Consider the following 21,614-nt stretch of genomic DNA (forward strand, 5'->3'; position numbering starts at 1 on the left):
TATATATATATATATATATATATATATATATAAACCTAGAAATCTATATGTTAAGACATTTTGTAAATGTGAATTTAAACTTGCCAATGTGTATAAATAAACAATTTTTTAAGTATTTATTTTTTTATTATTAAATATGACGACTCTCCCGACAACTCCTTTTCTGATCCCGATTGCTTACATACCACTCCGATGAAGGTATATGCCATTAATATAATATATGTGCATTAAATTTATTATTTCCAATTAATAATTGCTCATTTATTGATTCGGCATTAACTTGGAATGACATTAAAATTAAACACTTCAATATACAACTTTAATGAGTTTTATTTATATATACGATTAGTTTCGAAAACTAACAGATGTTTTCATCTCCTGGTACAAATTAAAACATATATATATATATTCTTCTTCTCCGTCTTAATCCTCATTGCTGAGGGTTGTGACCCTTGCAGAAGCAATGACTCTTCTCCAGTTATCCCTTGACTGCGCTGCACGTAGCGCTCCAACCACTGAGGTGCCTGCTGCTGCCTTAATTTGATCGGTCCATCGTGTGGGGGATCTTCCTCTCCCTCTCTTTCCCTCCAGGCTACCGATCACAACTAGGCGTTCCAGGCTATCCTCGTTGCCACGCGCAACGTGTCCAAAGAACTGGAGAATCCGTCGGGTACAGATATTGGCCAGAGACAAGCCATCCAAGCGTAGTTCCTGGCGAATGGACTCATTGGTGCGTCTAGCTGTCCATGGAATTCGGAGAATTATATATATATATATATATATATATATGTATATATATATATATATATATATATATATATATATATATATATATATATATAAAGGCAATAACAGGCAAGAGTCTTCGAGATAGACTGAGAAATGCCAAGATCAGGGAAATATGCGAGATCCAAGATGTCGTTAGGTGGGGAAGGCAACGAAGGAGACAATGGTATGCGCGTGTGAGGAGAATGGAACCATCCAGACTCCCCCACATCGCATTGTACGGCCAACCCCATGGTAGACGACTCCCGGGCAGACCACCAAAGAGATGGGCCAATAGCTGGGAATCGACGTCGCAGGAGGCTAATCCCTTTTAAAAACAGGCCGCAAGGCGTCCAATAAGAAGAAGAAGAAATACAGATCTACATAAAGTAACACATTAAAGTTCAAGTAGCCCCGTTCTACAGTACGTCTGTAGTTTAGAGAAACACTGACCCCGAAATAGCTCGGAGCTGGATGCTTGCAATTGTATGTTAAGACTGAAGGGAGCTATAAGGTACATTTGTCATCAATTTTATAACAGCGCACCCCGGCTGTCCAAATTTAAAACACAGTAAGGGACATTTTTTTTGTAGTACGTTTTTTTTGCATTTATGGACTAAGTAGACTCTATTTAGTCCAAAAATGCAAAAAAAAAACGTACTACAAAAGAAACGTCCCTTACTGTGTTTTAAATTTGGACAGCCGACCCGCTGGAAGGTAAAATAATAAAAAAACAAACGGATATATTTTGTTAATTTTTTAATACAATATACAATACAATATATACAATTCACCTTAAAACAAAGTTAACACATTATTTTAATAAAATAAAAAATGGAATTATGCGGATACTAGAATTCCCTCTAACGAAAAAAAAATACCTTATCTAAATACCTTTTAACGTATTTAATACAAATCGAGACCAAGATACATATATATATATATATATATATATATATATATATATATATATATATATATATATATATATATAAACCCTTATCCGCACCCCAATGGTGCATAGAGCACTGCGTCATATGAACGCAGTGTTATCTTGATTGTTAACACATGAAGGAAAGGTGATCAGCCCTCCGCTTCAGGTACCAGTCCAGGGTAATATTGAATAAATATTAGAGTGAAAAAAATCACTTATATTTATGTGACCCCCCTGGAAATCGAACCCAGGACCTCCAGAACGGTAGACAAGCGTGCTGACCATTACACTTTGGAGGCGGAGTAAATATATATATATATATACACACACTTCACTCTCACCTCTTCCACATTCATGTATCTCCTCATGCATACCACCCCACCCCTGACCTGACCACACTCAAGTATTTGAAATACTTGAGCCAAGTTTTCTTCAGTCTTCCTCTGCTACGCTTCAATATATTTGTATGTATTGCTTTAAGTAGGAACAAAAAAAATACAGACTAGATCGTCATTTTCTAGGTTATGTATTATGTTTAAAACGGCCGACAGAAGAGCCCGGAGACGGTGTGTGGACTCCATATGCTCCACATGCGGAGCGGATACGGATAAATGAATCGACGCCAGTATTTTTGGACAAAAAACGAAGAAATTACATTTCCAACGCCCTCTACAAACGAAAAAGTTGTTTTCATATATCAAAAAAGTGCTAAATATATCGATATATCGTACTAATTTGTTATATCAATTATATTACACTTCAAAAATGAATTTTTGCGTTATAAATAGATCACGAAACCCCCGCAATCTTTTATTCCTCACTAGCTGTGACCCAGTCTGGTTAAACGAAAAAGAAAGCACGCATCGCTAATGCGATTCATCTCCCAACGCTTGTTACAATGACAATGAAAAAATTAATAATCCATGAATGTGACCGCAGCCGTCAAGAAGCACGCTATCCGACACGGCCGACATTTAGAGTTGCGAGCGTAGGTGTCACGTTCAACAGATGGCGCTGCCATTGCGGTAAAAAAAAAAAATTGAAAAGAATTGAAACGCAACGTTTCATTGGCGGATTTAAGATTTTGAACAAACGGACATTCACATTTTTTCTCGCGAACCATTCACTTTTTATCACTATGCGAGTTACAAGTCACATATCAACAGAGACGAAAATCAACAGGGATAGCACATCTCTCCTCGTCTCTATTGAGAAACCTATGGTACACGCCCGTGGATGGCTGAAACGCCATTTGCTGAACTGATCTCAAAACGCAGTACGGATTGTTTTGTGATTTTTTATACCAATAAATTATATTATATGCCAATTGAAAAATAATTAAATGAAAACAAAAAAAACAACCATTAATGATTCTGCTCAATTTTTTTACTACCGCGACAGCTGTTTCGCCTTGTGGTGGCGCCATGCGGATATATATATATATATATATATATATATATATATATATATATATATATATATATATATATATATATTCTTCCTCTAACCCTTATCCGCACCCCAATGGTGCATAGGGCACTGCATCGTGTACAAGCAGTGTTATCTTGATCATTAAATACACGAAGGAAAGGTGATCAGCCTTCCGCTTCAGGTACCGGTCCAAGGTCATATTAAATAAATATTAGACTTAAAAATCACTAATATTTATTTTGACCCTCTTGGGAATCGAACCCAGGACCTCCAGCATGGTAGCCTAGCGCGCTAACCACTATACTATGGAGGCGGACAATATATATATATATATATATATATATATATATATATATATATATATATATATATATATATATATATATATGTATATATATAAATAAGGCGAAGCAGCTGTCCCAATCGATAAATTCAGTATAACAAAAGAACAAAATCAAATTCAATAAATAAACACAAAAAACGCCTAGTAGAGCCTATGGCCGCAGTGGGTCGTCTCATTCGTCTCATTCGGACACGTCACCGTGGGTGGTCCGGGGTCCCCCACTAGCTCCAGGTGGGGTCGTACCGCTGGAAGGGGGGCTCGGGCGCTATGTACACCCTGTAGCCCTTGTAGAAGCACGTCACCACGCCCTTGTAGGCCGTCCTGCCGACGCCGCTCTAGAACATGGAGTTCAATAGACATCTATGAAGGGAGTGGTGTGGTACATAATCATGTTATCACATGGACTAGAGCAGACATCTATGAAGGGTGTGGTGTGGCACATAATCATGTTATCACATGGACTAGACTAGACATCTATGGTACCATACGGAATGCACCAATTCCTTAACAGATATCTTGTCTACTCCATGTGATGACACGATTCTGTATGGCATCACTTCATATGGAGTACAATAGACATATATGAAGGAAATGACACTATAAAAAATCATGTTATCATATGGAGTACAATAAACTTCTATGAAGGAAATAATGCCATACGGAATCATGTCCTCACATGGACCAGACTAGACATGTATGAAGGAAATGAGGCATGAAGTTATGGCAATAAGGAATCATTTTATTACAATAGACATCTTCTATGAAGGAAGTGGTGTGGTACAGAATCATGTTATCACATGGACTAGACTAGACATCCATGAAGGAAATGATGCCATAAGGAATTATGTCATTTAGAGTACAATAGACATCTATGAAGGAAATGATCCTATTAGGAATCATGTTATCACATGGACCAGACGCGACACCTATGAAGGAAATGGTACCATACAGAATTATGCACCGATTCCTTCATAGACGTCTAGTCTACTCCATGACAATTTGATAACTATTTCTAATAATGAACCGCTGAGGCTCACAGAAATAGTATGAAATTGAAATATTTGTGTAAATAATAAAAACACAAATATTTCTCTTTAGAATAAAAAGAGGTGTTATAAGGAATCACCACCACCGTAGTGTAATGGTCAGCACGCTCGGCTACCGTTCTGGAGGTCCCGGGTTCGATTCCCAAGGGGGGTAAAATAAATATAAGTGATTTTTTCACTGTAATATTTATTTAATATTACCCTGGACTGGTACCTGAAGCGGAGGGCTGATCACCTTTCCTTCATGTGTAATCGATCAAGATAACACTGCGTTTATATGACGCAGTACCCTATGCACCATTGGGTGCGGATAAGGGTTTTATTATATATTATTATATATAAGGAATCATGTTATTAGAATAGGCATCTATGAAGGTAGTGGTGTGGTACAGAATCGTGTTATCACATGGACCAGACTAGCCACGAATGAAGAGTAACACTCACCCGGAAGTCGTCCATGAGGCCGAGCGCTTTGGCCGTGCGCTTGTAGTCCTCCTTGGTGGTGTAGGGCACGCGGACGGCGGGCGCGGGGCCCCCGGAGCCCTCCGGCGCGCCCCGCAGCTCCCGCAGCTCCGTCGGCGGCGCCGAGTACACGCGGCTGCCAAACGCCAGGTCGTACTTGTCCTGGAAGGTCCCAATCCCTCATCAGGTCAAAGCCAAAGTGGAAATGTGCATTGTGACGCCTCGACATAGATGAAGAAGTGTATGAAATATGAAATATAGTTTTGGTAAGTCATAGAAAAACGTGTAGTGGTTTGACTTTGTGAGGAATGAAGAGATAAGGTGTAGGACGCAACAAATCTTGGTCACAACTGTCGTCAAGAAAAGGCGATTCAGTTGGCTTGGCCATGTACTCCGCATGCCTCCTGAGAGCCTTAATCAAGCTTGCCTCTTTTACAAGGCATCAGGTTCGCGCCGCCCAGGACGACCACTGCTGACAATTCGTCGGCAGTTCTCGTCAGAACTTCGGGATGCGGATCTGACTTGGGAGGATGCAAGGGAGCTGGCAGCCAACAGAAAAGCCTGGACACAGTTTGTGGACTCCATACGCTCCACCTAGGGAGCGGATATGGTTTAATAATCATAATAAGTCCGAGAAAAACTTGGCACGATCAGGTATGCCAAATACTTGAAAGTGGTCAGGTTAGAAGTCAATAATTGGCGGGTATGTATGAGGAGATGCATGAACGTGGAAGAGGCGAAGAATGTTTACAAAGACAGAGTGGTGTGGCATTCTATTCTTTGACGTGATGCGGCGTGACGGTTAGTTAGTTGGTTAGTTTGAGTCTTGGTATTAAAAGGGCTTGCGACCCGTCATGGGCTGGTTTAAGTGATCACTTTACACACGTGTATCATTCACCATTCTACCCGCGATTGACAACTACACATTCAACCCATGATGACAACCTTCAAAGAGGGACAAAAGTAGACTGAATTGCAGTCGGAATGCGATCTCTCAAACGTATGTGCGGCAAAACGACGAGAAAAGAATGATAAAATAAATTTTCAAGGCGAATAAAGTTGGAAATAGGAGCAGAGCAAGACCGAGGAAAACTTGGTATGAGAAGTGAAGCATGGAGTTGTCAAAAGAAGGACAAAAGTAGACTGAAAGCAGTCGGAATGCGATCTCTCAGACGTATGTGCGTCAAAACAATGAGGAAAGAATGATTAATGAACAAATTTATGAGACGAATATAGTTGGAAATAGGAGCAGAGGAAGACCGAGAAAAACTTGGCACAAGTATAATCCAGTCGAATAGTCGGGCGCGGTCAGATCGGGAGTGGGAATAATCGGCGGGCGTGTGTGAGGGGGTGCGCGAATGTGGAAGAGGCTCCGGGAGCCCCATCTCCTTACCTTCATCAGGTAGCTGAGATCCATGGAGGTGAAGGAGACAGACTTCTGGCTCAGTTCTATTAGCTTGAGGTGCTTATCGAAGAAGAGTCCGTTGCTGACCCCGACCTGCAAGCAAACATAAAGTGTTATATTTTAAACATAAAGTGTTATATTTATAAACATAAAGTGTTATATTTATAAACAAGCTTTATGTTAAAAAACATAAAGTGTAATATTTATAAACATGAAGCGTTGTATTTATAAACAAGCGTTATATTAAAAAACATAAAGTGTTATATTTATAAACATAAAGCGTTCTATTTATAAAAATGAATCATAGCATATTTAAAAACATAAAGAGTAATATTTATAAACACAAAGCGTTATATTGATAAGCATAAAACTTTGTATTTATAAACATATAGCGTTATATTTATAAACATAAAGCGTTATATCAATAATCAAAGTGTTGTATTAATAAACATAAAGAGTTATATTTATAAACGTGAAGCGTTGTATTTACTAACATAAAGATATATATTCATTGTCGTCACTACTTTTAGAGGCGTGGTGACGTCACGCTGTTTACTTGTTCATTGCACGGCCGTCTATGGTGTGTCATGGCCGAACGAGGCACGCACCACAACATAAAGCGTTATATTTATAACCATAAAATTAGCGTATAGTTGTCCGACCGCCCTGAATATTTCCTCTGTGGGAGCCCGTCTCGGAACTTTGAGTACTATTTTCACTTCTGATTTTTCGACGATAATAACACTATTGAATAATGCATTACCTATCTTTAAAGGCATTTAATTTTTAATTTTTTTTTGTAATATTTTCAGTTTGCAAATCCCACTTGAACCTTTCATCCATTTATATACCTAAATATTTTATGGTATATATTTTTGTTGCCTGTCTCCATAGTGTAGTGGTTAGCGTGCTAGGCTACCATGCTGGAGATCCCGGGTTCGATTCCCAAAAGGGTCAAAATAAACATTAGTGATTTTTCAGTCTAATTTCTATTTAATATGACCCTGGACTGGTACCTGAAGCGGAAGGCAGATCACCTTTCCTTTGTGTATTTAACGATTAAGATAACACTGCTTCTATATGATGCAGTACCCTATGCACCATCGGGTGCGGATAAGGGTTGTGATATTTTAGTTAATTCGTTATTTAGGCGGGACGACGTGGCCGAATACGGGTCGGCCTATCGGCGCACCAGATCCCTAGTCTACGTAAACCTTTCGTCCATTCGTATACCTAAATAATTCATGGTGTACATTTTTGATAGTTCAATATTTTGACGGGATGGATGACGTGGCTGAATACCCGTCCCGGCTTTTCCCGAAGGTCTTGGTCCTCGGCAGCTCCGGGCGGATGCACGCGCGCTCCAGCCGCTGCTCCGGCTTCCTGATCCAATCGTCCCAGTACCTGGAACATAGCACAGTAACATATTACCACGAGCGCAGAAGAAAACACTCACCAGGACCATCTCAAGTAGACTCGAGAGAAGACCGATCGTTTGGGGACCATTTTATTTATTATTTCGAGAAATAAGAATACTTTGTGTTTGGATCCACTCACATTTTTATTAACCAACTAGTTTCGGCAACAACCTGTTGCCCTCTTCAGGTTTTAATTTATATATATCAATAAATTAAATATATTGATAAATTATATATATATATATATATATATATATATATATATATATATATATATATATATATATATATATATATATATATATATAAATATATATATATATAAATATATATATATATATACATATATATAAATATATATATATATATATATATATATATATATATATATATATATATATATATATATATATATATATATATATATATGTATATATATGTATATATATGTATATATATGTATATATATGTATATATATGTATATATATGTATATATATGTATATATATGTATATATATGTATATATATGTATATATATGTATATATATGTATATATATGTATATATATATATATATATATATATATATATATATATATATATATATATATATATATATATATATATATATATATATATATATATATATATATATATATATATATATATATATATAGTCATAAATTAAATCCTGAAGAGGGCAACAGGTTGTTGCCGAAACTAGTTGGTTAACCTTTTGACCGCGTCAACTTTGTACCTGAGAGACGCCCGTACGCGGCGGTATTTCACCGTTTTTAAAATGATTACTTTTATCATGTATTTAGTTAAGAAACGATTTATTTTCCTAAACAAAAACGTTCAATGGGATTTATTGTGCCTTTTTGGTACTCTATAATACACTCGTGTCACATTATTCTTGAAATATATCGTAATTTAAACAAATTAGATCGTAACATAAATAAATCAAAGCACGCATCGTGTGTCACTCTTACCCACTGGCGATGCGTAGCGTCGAGAGTGAGACAGATATAGGGCATGATTATGGCACGGACTAATTACCGACCGCAAGAAAAATCAGGGTTCTGTTCTTTTATTTATCCTTGTGATGTTACAAATTATTAGTCAGATATTTCAACAGATGTCATAAGGCCGAGGATTGACGTATTATTTTATCCAAAGTTCCACACCATGAAAAAATCCCTCCAAGTTGAACTGAGTGTACAATGTAAAAACACAAATGGTTATGTCAGCCGCGTATGGGACATGTTTTATGAAAACACATACGGTTATGCGAGCCGCGTGGATCCGGTTAATAAAAATGTGAGTGGATCAGAACACAAAGTATTTTTATTTCTCGAAATAATATATCAATATGATCCACAAAGTTAACGCTTTCAATATTCAAAACACCATTTTATTTATTTATTTATTTATTTAACCAGTCCGGGAGTATGGACTTAAATGAACAGCAGTGTGAATTTTCCTTACAGGAGTATGGACGTTAATGAACTTCAAAATCCGTCTGCCAGTTAGTATGATGTAACTTGTATAGCGATGACATTTGTGGATGTTTGTGTGTAATTTTGTCATCATAGAAAAATATTTAGAATAGCTGTTTTTTTAAAAAATTATTTTAATATAATTTCTATCTTCATAATAATAATAATAATAATAAAACCCTTATCCGCACCCCAATGGTGCATAGGGCACTGCTTCAAATAAACGCAGTGTTATATGATGTTTATATGACGCAGTGCCCTATGCATCATTGGGGTGCGGATGAGGGTTTGAATGAAATGAATGAATGAAGTTATTTATTATCTTACAGCCAACCAAAAAACACACTAGTGATATTGATCAAAACGTTTGATACCATATGTAGCTGTATGCAATCAGAGATGGTACTTGAACATTTGAAGTAGATGGTACTTGAACTTTTGAGGTAGATGGTACTTGAACATTTTTAAAAAAATATTTATTGTTTCGGCATTTGTGGTAACACATAAAAGAAAAACATTTGTTTTTTTACAACTTGAGATTATTTTATTATGACGACTAGTTTCGGAAGCTATGCTTCCACCTTCAGGTCTAAATAGAAACTAACTGTTAGTTGTACGAATCCCTTATAGGAATACCCCCTCAGGCACATGGAACAGGTATTGTTCAGCATATCTTCCTACAGGCATAACCATCGGCAGGTTGCTCCTGTATATAGGAATGGGAAACAATCTACGCCTACGCTGTCTTAGCTAACTGTCGGGAACATACAGACCGATGCTCCGGATAGTTTCAGGATTATCCATCATACCGCGCAACAACGGATAGAAATGACTCATCAAATACACATTCCTTCTAGTCTCTAGACTGTTGTAGCCGAGCATACCCTGGAGGAACTGGGTCGGGTAGAGCCGAGGATAATAGCCGTACTCTCTCATGTAGAGATACCTCAGGAACTTCTTTTGGACTTTCTCTACCATCAGGATTATCGACCATACCGCGTAACAATGGATAGAAATGCCTCATCAAATACACATTCCTTCTAGTCTCTAGACTGTTGTAGCCGAGCATACCCTGGAGGAGAAACTCCTGGTAGACTTTCTCCACCACATACAGACCAATGTTCCGGATAATTTCACGACTATCCATCATACCGCGTAATAATGGATAGAAATGCCTCATCAACTACATATTCCTTCTAGTCTCTGTCTTAGAATGCAGTCTGAAGGGAAAATGCACGGATGATATCGCCTCTCCTGGGAGTTCCTCATGAACTGATGCGTCATCGAATGGGGTTGGGTGTACTCACGAGGCGGGCCACTTGGGCTGCAGCTCGTCCCACAGGGAGCGGGTGAGCATCCAGCCGAGGCCGGGGAAGAAGTCCGAGCGATGGAGCAGCTCCGCAGCGTCGGGCTCCACCAGCCCGGGCTTCCCGTTATCGTTCCAGGCCGAGACGCACCTGTAACACCACAAATGTCTCTGTACAAATTATGCAAAACCCTTATTATTATTGCTCGAATCTGCTCAGTTTTATGAAGCTACGCTTCCATCTTCAGGTCTAAATATAAACTAACTGTTAGTTGTAAGAACTTCGCTTGGGAATACCCCCTCAAGCACATGGAACAGGTATTGTTCAGCATATCTTCCTACAGGCATAACCATCGGTAGGTTGGTCCTGTATATAGGAATGGGAGAGTTCATATATATATATATATATATATATATATATATATATATATATATATATATATATATATATATATATTTATATATATATATAAATATAAGTCTTACCATAGAGACGGGTCCTTCAGGAGCAGTGGATACGTCCCAAGGAAATATTCGAAGAAATCCGGAGCGATGTCCAGGTCATCTGGAAGAAGAAACTATCCGTCAGACCACACAATACTAATGGTGGACTAAAAATCATTTGTGGTACAAGAAAGTGGCCGTAAGTATAGTTGCCATAAGGCAAAGTGGCTGTTCGGTAAAGAGCTCACGGTAGAGTGGCTGTTTGCCTATGTGGTTATATAGCAAAGTGGTTGTTTGGCAATGTGGTTATAAAGTAAAGTGGCTGTTCGGTAATGTGGTCATATAGCAATGTGGCTATTCAGCAAAGTGGTGATACAGTAAAGTAGGCGTTTGGGAATTTGGTTATATAGTAAGTGGCTATTCAGCAAAGTGGTGATACAGTAAAGTAGCTGTTTGGGAATGTGGTTATATAGTAAAGTGGCTATTCAGCAAAGTGGTGATACAGTAAAGTAGCTGTTTGGGAATGTGGTTATATAGTAAAGTGGCTATTCAGCAAAGTGGTGATACAGTAAAGTAGCTGTTTGGGAATGTGGTTATATAGTAAAGTGGCTATTCTGCAAAGTGGTTATGCAGCAGAGTAGCTGTTCGGCAAAGTGACTGTTTGTCTAAGTGATTAAATAACAATATGGCTGTTCGCCAATGTGGTTATATGGCAAAAGTGGTCACGAAACAAAGAGGCTTTTCGTCAAAGTTGTCTAGTACAGTTCGGCAAAGAGGTTATACAACAATGTGGCTGTCCACCAAGTGATCACACAGCAAACAGGCTATTTGTCTATAGCGAAGTGGCTATTCGGCAAACGGTCATATGGCAAAGTGGCCGTTCGGTATGGCGTTGCGGCCGTTGGCCGGCTAGCCCCTCACCTTCCACGATGATGGCGGCGTCGTACATCTTGACCTTGAAGGTGTAGTCGAGCGCGAACTTGTAGTGGCGCGCGATGTGGAAGTAGCCGCGGAACTTCTTCTCCTTGGGCGGCACTGGAATGTCTGACAGGTCGGGCTGCTCGATGAGGGTCACGCCCGATTCGGGACTGACGTACGACATGATCACGCTCCGGGTCTGCTCGTGATTGCAGTCCTGGATCGGGCAAAACAAATATAGTATTTGGTATAAAAACATAAGTTTGTGAATACATGAGTATAAATTGCCCAAATGATTGTAACATTTTTTATAAAGCACTAGGTGTACCCGGTCACGTGTTGCTGTGGCTTAAATCAGTCAAAAGAAAAAAAATGAAAGCACATAGTTCTAAAATAATTCATTTTACAATGGTTGTGAAGCAATGAAAATAGTAATAACCTACGAAACAACAATGCATTCCAGAACATAGAAAATGCTAAGCGTCAATATCTGTCAAGAAGCACGCTGTCTGCCGTGAGTAACTTATAGTAAGAGTGTATTACTCTTACGTCCAACACTTAACGCTTTGAAATTTCCTCCGAGGAATCCAATTTCAAAATCAAATTCAGTTTTTAAATTAGTATCGGGTTGTGGTCCCGTGGTTAGTGTCGCGGACTCTTGAATCAGAGTTTCTCGGTTTGAACCCGCTCTACCACAATTTGATACCTATTTCTAATAAAAAGCCTAGTGAAATAGAATAGGTTAAGGGAGTTAGCAGCAGTACGGAAGGACCAATCCAAGGTGAAAAGGAGTGAAGACTCGGACTCACCTGACTGACGATAATGGGGAAGAGCTCCTTGTCGGGCCGGTAGTTGATGAGCTGGTCCAGGCACCTCTTCACGGTCACCCGGTTGCACGCCAGCACCAGGACCGGGATGGACAGCTTGGCGGGTCCGTCTGAAATAGAAAACCGACCCAAATAGAATAGAGAATTGTCATGTATCTTTATAAAATGAATAGACTTTGTTTTCACCACTTTTTTTATTCATATAATTCAACCAACCGGTTTCAACAATACATTATCATCATCAGGGTTTAATATTAAAAATATTAGAATACTTAAACAAAAAAAACAAAAAAAAATCCTAAAATAGTATATATTTAGGATTTTTGTGAAGAGTGTGGAAGTTTTTTTTTTTGTGAAAGTATTCTAATATTTTCTATTTAAGTATTCTGATATCTTCTTTATTCGATCTCTTTGATTTTTGTTTCCTGTTAAGTTCAAATATTTGTAGTTTATATGATCACTTTTAATCTAATTTTATTTCAAATATCTATTGTACTCTTGCCAGTGCCCTTTACTATAACCTAAAATATAATGTATACACACACAGGCCTTGCCTTTGTGGGATCTTTTTTCGTATTAATATTACATATTTATTTGTACTTACTACTACTACTACCATCACGCCGTTTCCCCGCAGGGGTAGGCAGAGAGGATGGAACGCCACACTCTTCTGTCCTGACATACACTCCTCGCCTCCTTCACATCCATACATCTAGTCATACATGCCCTCCGATTACGCAGACTTTTGACACCGCCAGATTTTAGGTTCTGATTAATCTGATCGTGCCAAGTCTTTTTCGGTCGTCCACGTTCTGTTTTCCCTCTCACATTCGCCACATATATTTTCTTAGTCATTCTCTCGCTATCCATTCGCTCCACATGTCCATACCACCGCAAAGAGCTCTTTCTAATCTTTTCAATTATTCCTCGTTCAGCCTTACATTCCTTTCTTATATCGTCGTTTTTAATTCTGTCATACAATGATTTTCCACACATTCGTCTGAGGGACTTTGTACTTGTGATTTCAATATATTGTGAAATACAAAATAATTAAAATTAAAGAAAAAAATGTGATCTCAGGCGAATGTGCTGCAAAACGATGTATGATAGATGTTCGAATGGTGATATAAGGAAAGAATGCAAGGCTGAGATGAGCACTATCCAGCAAACTACAGAAGGTGGCTTAGGATGGTTTGGGCATGTGAATGAGTGTGGAAAGAACAATAAAACAAATTCATGAATGTAGTTGGAAAAAGAAGCGGAGAAAGACAGAGAAAAACTTGGCACGATCAGATATGTCAAATACTTGAAAGCAGTCAGGTTAGGAGTCGAAATAATTGAGGGTATGTATGAGTCCGCCTCCGTAGTGCAATGGTCAGCTCGCTCGGCTACCGTTCCGGAGGTCCCGGGTTCAAATCCCAGGGGGAGTAAAATAAATACGAGTGATTTTTCACTGTAATATTTATTCAATTGGACAAATAAAAACTAACTAACTAACTAACCATCACGCCGCTTCCCCGCAGGGGTAGGCAGAAAGAATAGAACGCCACACCACTCTGTCTTTGCAAACATTCTTCGCCTCTTCCACGTTCATGCATCTCCTCAATTGGACAAATATTATCTGATTAGCTGATTACCTTTCCTTCATGTGTTAACGATAACACTGCATTTATATGATGCAGTGCCCTATGCACCATCGGGTGCGGATGATGGGTTTTGAAAAATTAGCCTGCGATTTCAAATTATTGCATTCCAGTAGCAAGGAGTGGTACAATGACAAGAAAGTATGAAGTCCACAGTGATTATTGACTGGTGAATTTTGAATCCAAAGGTCAAATATGCCACGTTTAATCCTCTATAAATCTCTTTTATTAAAACAGAGATAAAACTAATATGGAATGAAGATAATCTTATAATAAAAAGTGTAATAAAGTAAAAATACAGTGAAACCTCTATCTATCGTTCCTTGAATAATGATTAAAGAAAACACTTTGTTTTTTACCACTTGAGTTTTATTATAGACTACATGTTTCAGAAGTTAAACTTCCATCATTCAGGTCTGTATAGTAACATATCATTCAGGTCTGTTACTATACAGACCTGAATGATGGAAGTTTAACTTCTGAAACATGTAGTCTATAATAAAACTCAAGTGGTAAAAAACAAGTGTTTTCTTTAATAGATTTATATTATCCACTGACACTTCGTGATGGAATTGCATTTTTAATTTATTATTAGATTAAAACAAATATTTTTAGCTTTTCCACTTTTTTATTTGACCAGCGACCGGGTTTCGTCGTTACCGACATCATCAGACTGGTGAGAGGCTATACAAATTGTTATGTTATATATAAAAGAAGGCAGGAGTTGATAACCATGATTTGATATAATTTTATGAGAAATTAATTTAATTTGAGTGAATTTAAGTATTGTATGATATTTAAAATATTTTTTTATAAAGGTTTTTTTTTTTGAAAGCACGATTTTATGTAAAGTTATAATACAAAAAAACCACAAAATGTTAATAAAATTAGTATATAACCACTCACCGAGATTTTTACGTCTACCGGTTTCGAGCGTACCCACAGATATCATTACTATACAGATCACATCATACCAACAGACAGATAGACTTGGACGTTCACTAACGTGGATACTCCTTTGAGAGAAATTCGCGCCGACGTTCATCTACGTCCATACTCCCGGAAAGGTTAAAAAAACTACCTCTAACTATCTCTACTGCATTCCCTAAGTAATTATCTGTGCACGCCACTGCGCACACACACACACACACACACACACACACACACACATACACATACATAGTACTCTCTTATGGTAGAGAAAGTCCAAAAGAAGTTTTTGAGGTATCTCTACATGAGAGAGTACGGCTATTATCCTCGGCTCTACCCGACCCAGTTCCTCCAGGGTATGCTCGGCTACAACAGTCTAGAGACTAGAAGGAATGTGATTTGATGAGGCATTTCTATCCATTGTTGCGCGGTATGATGGATAATCCTGAAATTATCCGGAGCATCGGTCTGTATGTGGTGGAGAAAGTCTACCAGGAGTTTCTCCTCCAGGGTATGCTCGGCTACAACAGTCTAGAGACTAGAAGGAATGTGTATTTGATGAGGCATTTCTATCCACTGTTACACGGTATGATCGATAATCCTGATGGTAGAGAAAGTCCAAAAGAAGTTCCTGAGGTATCTCTACATGAGAGAGTACGGCTATTATCCTCGGCTCTACCCGACCCAGTTCCTCCAGGGTATGCTTGGCTACAACAGTCTACAGACTAGAAGGAATGTGTATTTGATTACGCATTTTTATCCATTGTTGCGCGGTATGATGGATAATCCTGAAATTATCCGGAGCATCGGTCTGTATGTTCCCGATAGTTAGCTAAGACAGCGTCGGCATAGATTGTTTCACATTCCTATACGCAGGACCAACCTGCCGATGGTTATGCCTGTAGGAAGAGCTACCGCTATGTTGAACAATATCACATTGGATATTGATCTGTTCCATGTGTCCGAAGGACTTTTCCGAAGCGGGATTCTTCTACGCCTTTAAGTCTTATTGCTTACTTTTATTATAATATAACGCCTTGAATATTGTTTGTTATGTATATATTATTTTTTTATTAAATAAATTGAATTGAATACACTCATACACATACATACACACATGCACAATATGTGTGTGTATGTCATCCTGTTGTGACAATGTAGATTGCAATCATAATTTCTTTTGAAACAACCATTTTGCCATGAGCTACATTTAAAACGACAACGACTTCCCGTTTGGCCAATAAAAGTATGTGGAAATCAGTGGCGTGCCTAGAGTTTACCAGTAAGGCAAGTCCATTATTTTTCACATTCGTGAATACATGATGTACCTATAATTTCTTCACCTCATATCATTCCCAGTATAGTAAGCACCCAGAAAGTATTATAAATATAAACAATGTATTGCAATCATTAAAAAAATATGCATACATGTAACTTTTGTAAGGTATAGCCATCACCTTTCAATAAAGAAAATGTTCACTGTAACAAAATATCTTACTCAGATATCAATCATCACCATATAATGGCATGCATAGTGTTTAATAATCATATAAGCGCGCGATAATTAAAAAAAGTCATACATTAATTATGTATTTTTAATCATTTGGTCTAGATTTAGTCATTTTTATTTGAAGTTGTTAGGCAAGCCGGGCTTTTGGGCTTCTAGGGAAGTACCGCCACTGGTGGAAATAGTTGTGTAATGTATGGAAGTGAAACGTGGAGTCGGCGGAAAGATTCAATTCATATCTCAACATAGATGAAGAAGAATACGGAAGTCTGGGTTTATAGGGCACTTTAGTCTTTTTTAAGTTATTTAACTACTACTACTACTACTACCATCACGCCGTTTCTCCGCAGGGGTAGGCAGAGAGGATGGTACGCCACACCCTTCTGTCCTGACATACACTCCTCGCCTCCTTCACGTCCATACATCTAGTCATACATGCCCTCCGATTACGCAGACTTTAGACACCGCCAGATTTTACGTTCTGATTGATCTGATCGTGCCAAGTCTTTTTCGGTCGTCCACGTTCTGTTTTCCCTCTCACATTCGCCACATATATTTTCTTAGTCATTCTCTCGCTATCCATTCGCTCCACATGTCCATACCACCGCAAAGAACTCTTCCTAATCTTTTCAATTATTCCTCGTTCAGCCTTACATTCCTTTCTTATATCGTCGTTTTTAATTCTGTCATACAATGATTTTCCACACATTCGTCTGAGGGAGCGCATTTCAACAGCGTTCACTCTGCTTTCATCCTTCCTTTGCCAGTTCCATGTTTAACTCGTCAAGTTATTTAAACACTTGATCATTCCAAGTTTTCGTAGGTTTTCTTCTGTTTCTAATTACAAATACATATAATTAAAATGTGACATAGTTTTAAAATCACTATAAATATTTTATTATAACTTAATTATAATGTCTACCGGTTTCCAAGCTAACCGCTTCTTTATCAAGACTTATTTATACTGTATTAATCAGTTATTTTCATATTATTTTTTGACATCTCATCAAAGATGAAGAAAAATATGGAAGTGTGGGCATTTACAGGGCTGACGACCGTCATAGGCTGGTTTAAGTGATCACTTTACACACGTGTAACATTCACCAATTCTACCCATTATTGACAACCACACTACTCAAATTCTTGGAAGTTCTATATATATGAACCAATTTTGAAACATTATTCTTGAATCACTAGAACTTCACAAGAGACATCTATTGGTGAGATGTAAAGAAGCTTTTTACTAAGCAGAAACTCTTGTGTTAGTCGTCCGGTCGTCAGCACCGTAAATGCCCAGACTTCCATATTCTTCAACTTTGATGAGATGTCAAAAAAAAATATGAAAATAACTTCACAAGAGACATCTATTGGTGAGATGAAAAGAAGCTTTTTACTGAGCAGAAACTCTTTAATTAGTATGTGAGGTCCGAATCCTGGATTATAATCACACACATGAGAAACGCCAGAAAATACCATTTTCATTTTTATTATTTAAATTATAATTTGACCAGATAATTTATTTACAACATTTTGAGTGTGTCCAAATACTTGAGTGTGTTAAATGCCCAGACTTCCAGATTCTTCTTCATCTTTGATGAGATGTCAAAAAATAATTTGAAAATAACTCCTGTAATTGGTCAAGACTGATCATTACAGCATTAGTCTTGATAAAGAAGCGGTTAGCTTGGAAACCGGTAGACATTATAATTAAGTTATAATAAAATATTTATAGTGATTTGAAAACTAAGTTAAATTTTAATTAAATGTGGTTGTAATTAGAAACAGAAGAAAATCGATGAAAACGTGGAATGATCAAGTGTTTAAATAACTTGAAAAAGACTAAGGAAGGTGTGTTGAATGCCCGTAAATGCCCAGACTTCCATATTCTTCTTCATCTTTGTTGAGATGTTAATAAAAGAACAAAAAGTAAAACCTGAAGGTTTTTTCTCCGTTTGAAAAATATTTAGTGTATTTAAAAAAATAATTAAATAATGAAAATTGATAATTTTAGATTTATGACGTTCTTGAAAGGAGTGAGAGATATACTATCCAATTTCGAAACATTGTACTTGAATCACAAGAATTTTCACTAGAGAAAAAAAAAAAACTCCTGTAATTGGAGATAATCCAGATTTGTGGACAAGTATTTGGACACACTCAAAATGTTGTAAAATACTGTATAGTATATAAAATATTTATGTATTGGCAGTATTTGTACATAATGCAAACTATGCCATGTTCTCTCCCATTCCGCGGCTTCACATGTTAGCCAATGCTTTTGAAAGTATAGATTTATTTAATATATTGTTATCCACCTTGAAGTGTGTACTTTCTCAGCATTTCTTCTCCATGTTATAATGGATAAATGTAAACGTTGTGTTTCACTCTCTCTCGCTGCTCGCTGATAGTGTGTGAAGGAGACGTGTATTGACCAGTGCTTACTATTTGTTATTTTATTATTATTTTATGTTTAAGACTTTTTGTTTCTATTAGTGTATTCATTGGTGTATTGTTATGAGATACTGTATATCGTAGTCGTACAGGAGAAAGTGACCAACTAACAAAACATAAAATGTTCAGGAGGGCCATTTAAGTCACTTTTGCTTGGCCACAAAATAAACATCAATGCAGTTAGTCATTTTTAACGGAGCGCCGCTCATACAAAAGTTACATCTTAAGACGCGCCGTTTTAAATGGGCTTTTATATTAGATACTGTATATATCACTTACTCCTTTCAAGAACGTCATAAATAAAAAAACTTGATTTTTCAGGAGAACGTTTTTAAAGTTTAAAAATATAATACAATGTATTCAAAATAATTATCAAGCCACTTATTGAACTTTTTACTGGGCAACAGATCTTCTTAGGTAAAACCTGAATGTTTTTTCTCCGTTTGAAAACTATTTAGTACGTTTAAAAAAATAATTAAACAATACATTTTTTTCAAAATGCAAAAACAACACTTTCTGCCCTGTAGCGGGTAAATATTAAGTTAAAAATATGCCTCTTTTGCTGGGATATAGTACATTTTTTGGGCATTCCGAAAACATGCACAACTAAAAATTGACGATTTTTGATTTATGACGTTCTTGAAAGGAGTGAGCGATATGTATTGTGTTAAAGGCATTAGCCGTTCAATAAAGAAATATGTGAATATGTTAAATTTCACGCATTCCCGAAAGAGTAGAGTATAAACTGTGTTTACTCATATATAAATCAAAACATAATATGGCTCCAGAATGTTTTATTTGTTTATTTAAACTTCATATACAGAAAAGATATTAGTATTTTCAAGAGCTATGCGTTCCAGACCTATTGGTTGATAGACGCCTCACGCTTCGATCGGCTATCTCTTAACTCTCAATTACCTGGTTTAATTTCTGATTCGCCCTGTATAACTGGAGTCTTTTCATTAGGTTTTTCAGACAGACGCCTCTTGATCTCCGACAACATGTCCTTGTTACTGACTAGTTCGGCGTTCAATCCTCTCTCCAACTGCTGTATCCTGTCCAGGATGTTCTTCTTCATGACGTCGTCGTAGCCCTCCTGCTCGGTGCGAGAGCTCAGAGGGCTGTGCGTTATCGAAAAGTACGTAAACACAAACCAAAGAACCAAGCAGACGACTCCGAAACACGCGGTCTTTTTAGCGTTTAACCTCATTGCGAAAAATCCACAGCCGCTTATAAATCAAACACTTCACCTTTCAATATCACAAAACCTTCGTTAAACCCGGCATTCCTTTTTTTAAATTCAAAAAAATACCCCGACAAAACATATCCGACCATAACTTAAAACGGCGCCACAAACAACGGGAGAATATTCATTTTTTCACAGAAAAAATATTCGAACGCCGCCGATTTTTTCCGCGCCTCGAAATATCGCGATTAATTACGAAGAATCCATATGGATTTTCTTCAGCTGCGAATGACATCGGTAAACGTCACGTCAAAATAAAAACATCTGTCCGCCATGATGGCGGTGTTGCCAGATTGCTTGTATTAATGACGTTTCATGGGAATATTGCTTATTCAGGTACTCGTAGGAATGGGTAGTGCTAATCGATTTTTTCGACGGAAATGTGTGTCGTGAATTTGTAATAATGCCATTGGAATATAAATCGATTTATCAATTCGTTAATATAACCTTTCCCTTCCGGTGCTAAAATAAAACGTGCATCCCGGTGTTGGGTAGTCACTACACAATAAAAAATTAGCCATTTTAAATCGGAAAAATACAGACATTCATAGCTAATCCCTTTGATTAATTATAAATGAAGTTTTTGAAAATTTATGATAATTTAGATTTATTTGCTGAAAACACTAAAAAACCATCTGGCAACACTCACGGAACAAGCATAGGTCCAATCTTGTCCGAAGCCCAAAAGCTACTGCCGCTAGCCAGAGAACATTGAGCTTTGAGCTCCTCTTGTTTGCACAGTATAAGTTTGCAAGAGAGAGACGCGGTTCCCGCACACTTTTCACACGCTGTTTATGCACGAATTTGTTTCCGATATTCACAAAATACCTCCGATGTACCTGATAAATTTTGTTTATTATTAAAATTCTTTTTAAATCAGTGCGTAAATATGTTATGGAGGAATACCTAAAATCTTAGCCTTGTATTTATTATATTTAAAGAGATATTATGGTTATTAGAAGCAATGTGTACTACATACACAAGACCGGGAAGGGAGGGATAATGAAACAATTTCGGTAGTTGTTGAAATACGAGCATC

At 37.4% G+C, this 21,614-nt stretch overlaps 1 protein-coding gene across 1 annotated transcript; it reads right to left on the reverse strand.

Annotated features, from left to right (window-relative positions):
- Nucleotides 1–3,478: 3,478 nt before the first annotated feature.
- Mgat1 (alpha-1,3-mannosyl-glycoprotein 2-beta-N-acetylglucosaminyltransferase) lies at nucleotides 3,479–20,862 on the reverse strand. The gene is made up of 9 exons (XM_088265965.1): nucleotides 20,248–20,862; nucleotides 12,781–12,908; nucleotides 11,975–12,188; nucleotides 11,096–11,174; nucleotides 10,611–10,760; nucleotides 7,701–7,790; nucleotides 6,375–6,480; nucleotides 4,964–5,143; nucleotides 3,479–3,808 (listed from the first exon to the last, which is right to left on the reverse strand). The coding sequence occupies exons 1-9, from the start codon at nucleotides 20,537–20,539 to the stop codon at nucleotides 3,695–3,697; spliced, it is 1,353 nt and encodes a 450-aa protein (XP_088122091.1). The 5' UTR covers nucleotides 20,540–20,862; the 3' UTR covers nucleotides 3,479–3,694.
- Between the last annotated feature and the right edge of the window lie 752 nt (nucleotides 20,863–21,614).

The sequence above is a fragment of the Brachycentrus maculatus genome, unplaced genomic scaffold (genome assembly GCF_059751285.1).
Source record: "Brachycentrus maculatus isolate JH-2025_06_01 unplaced genomic scaffold, ASM5975128v1 h1tg000259l, whole genome shotgun sequence".
NCBI classification, from domain to species: Eukaryota; Metazoa; Arthropoda; class Insecta; order Trichoptera; family Brachycentridae; genus Brachycentrus; species Brachycentrus maculatus.

Excerpts from the sequence above, each read along its gene's own strand:
- Mgat1 (XM_088265965.1), bottom strand. The coding sequence starts at position 20,539 with ATGAGGTTAAACGCTAAAAAGACCGCGTGTTTCGGAGTCGTCTGCTTG. Across the intron at positions 12,189-12,780 it reads TCCCCATTATCGTCAGTCAG|GACTGCAATCACGAGCAGAC; the intron begins GTGAGTCCGAGT and ends TGCCCGATCCAG. Across the intron at positions 3,809-4,963 it reads GCCTCATGGACGACTTCCGG|AGCGGCGTCGGCAGGACGGC; the intron begins GTGAGTGTTACT and ends TCCATGTTCTAG.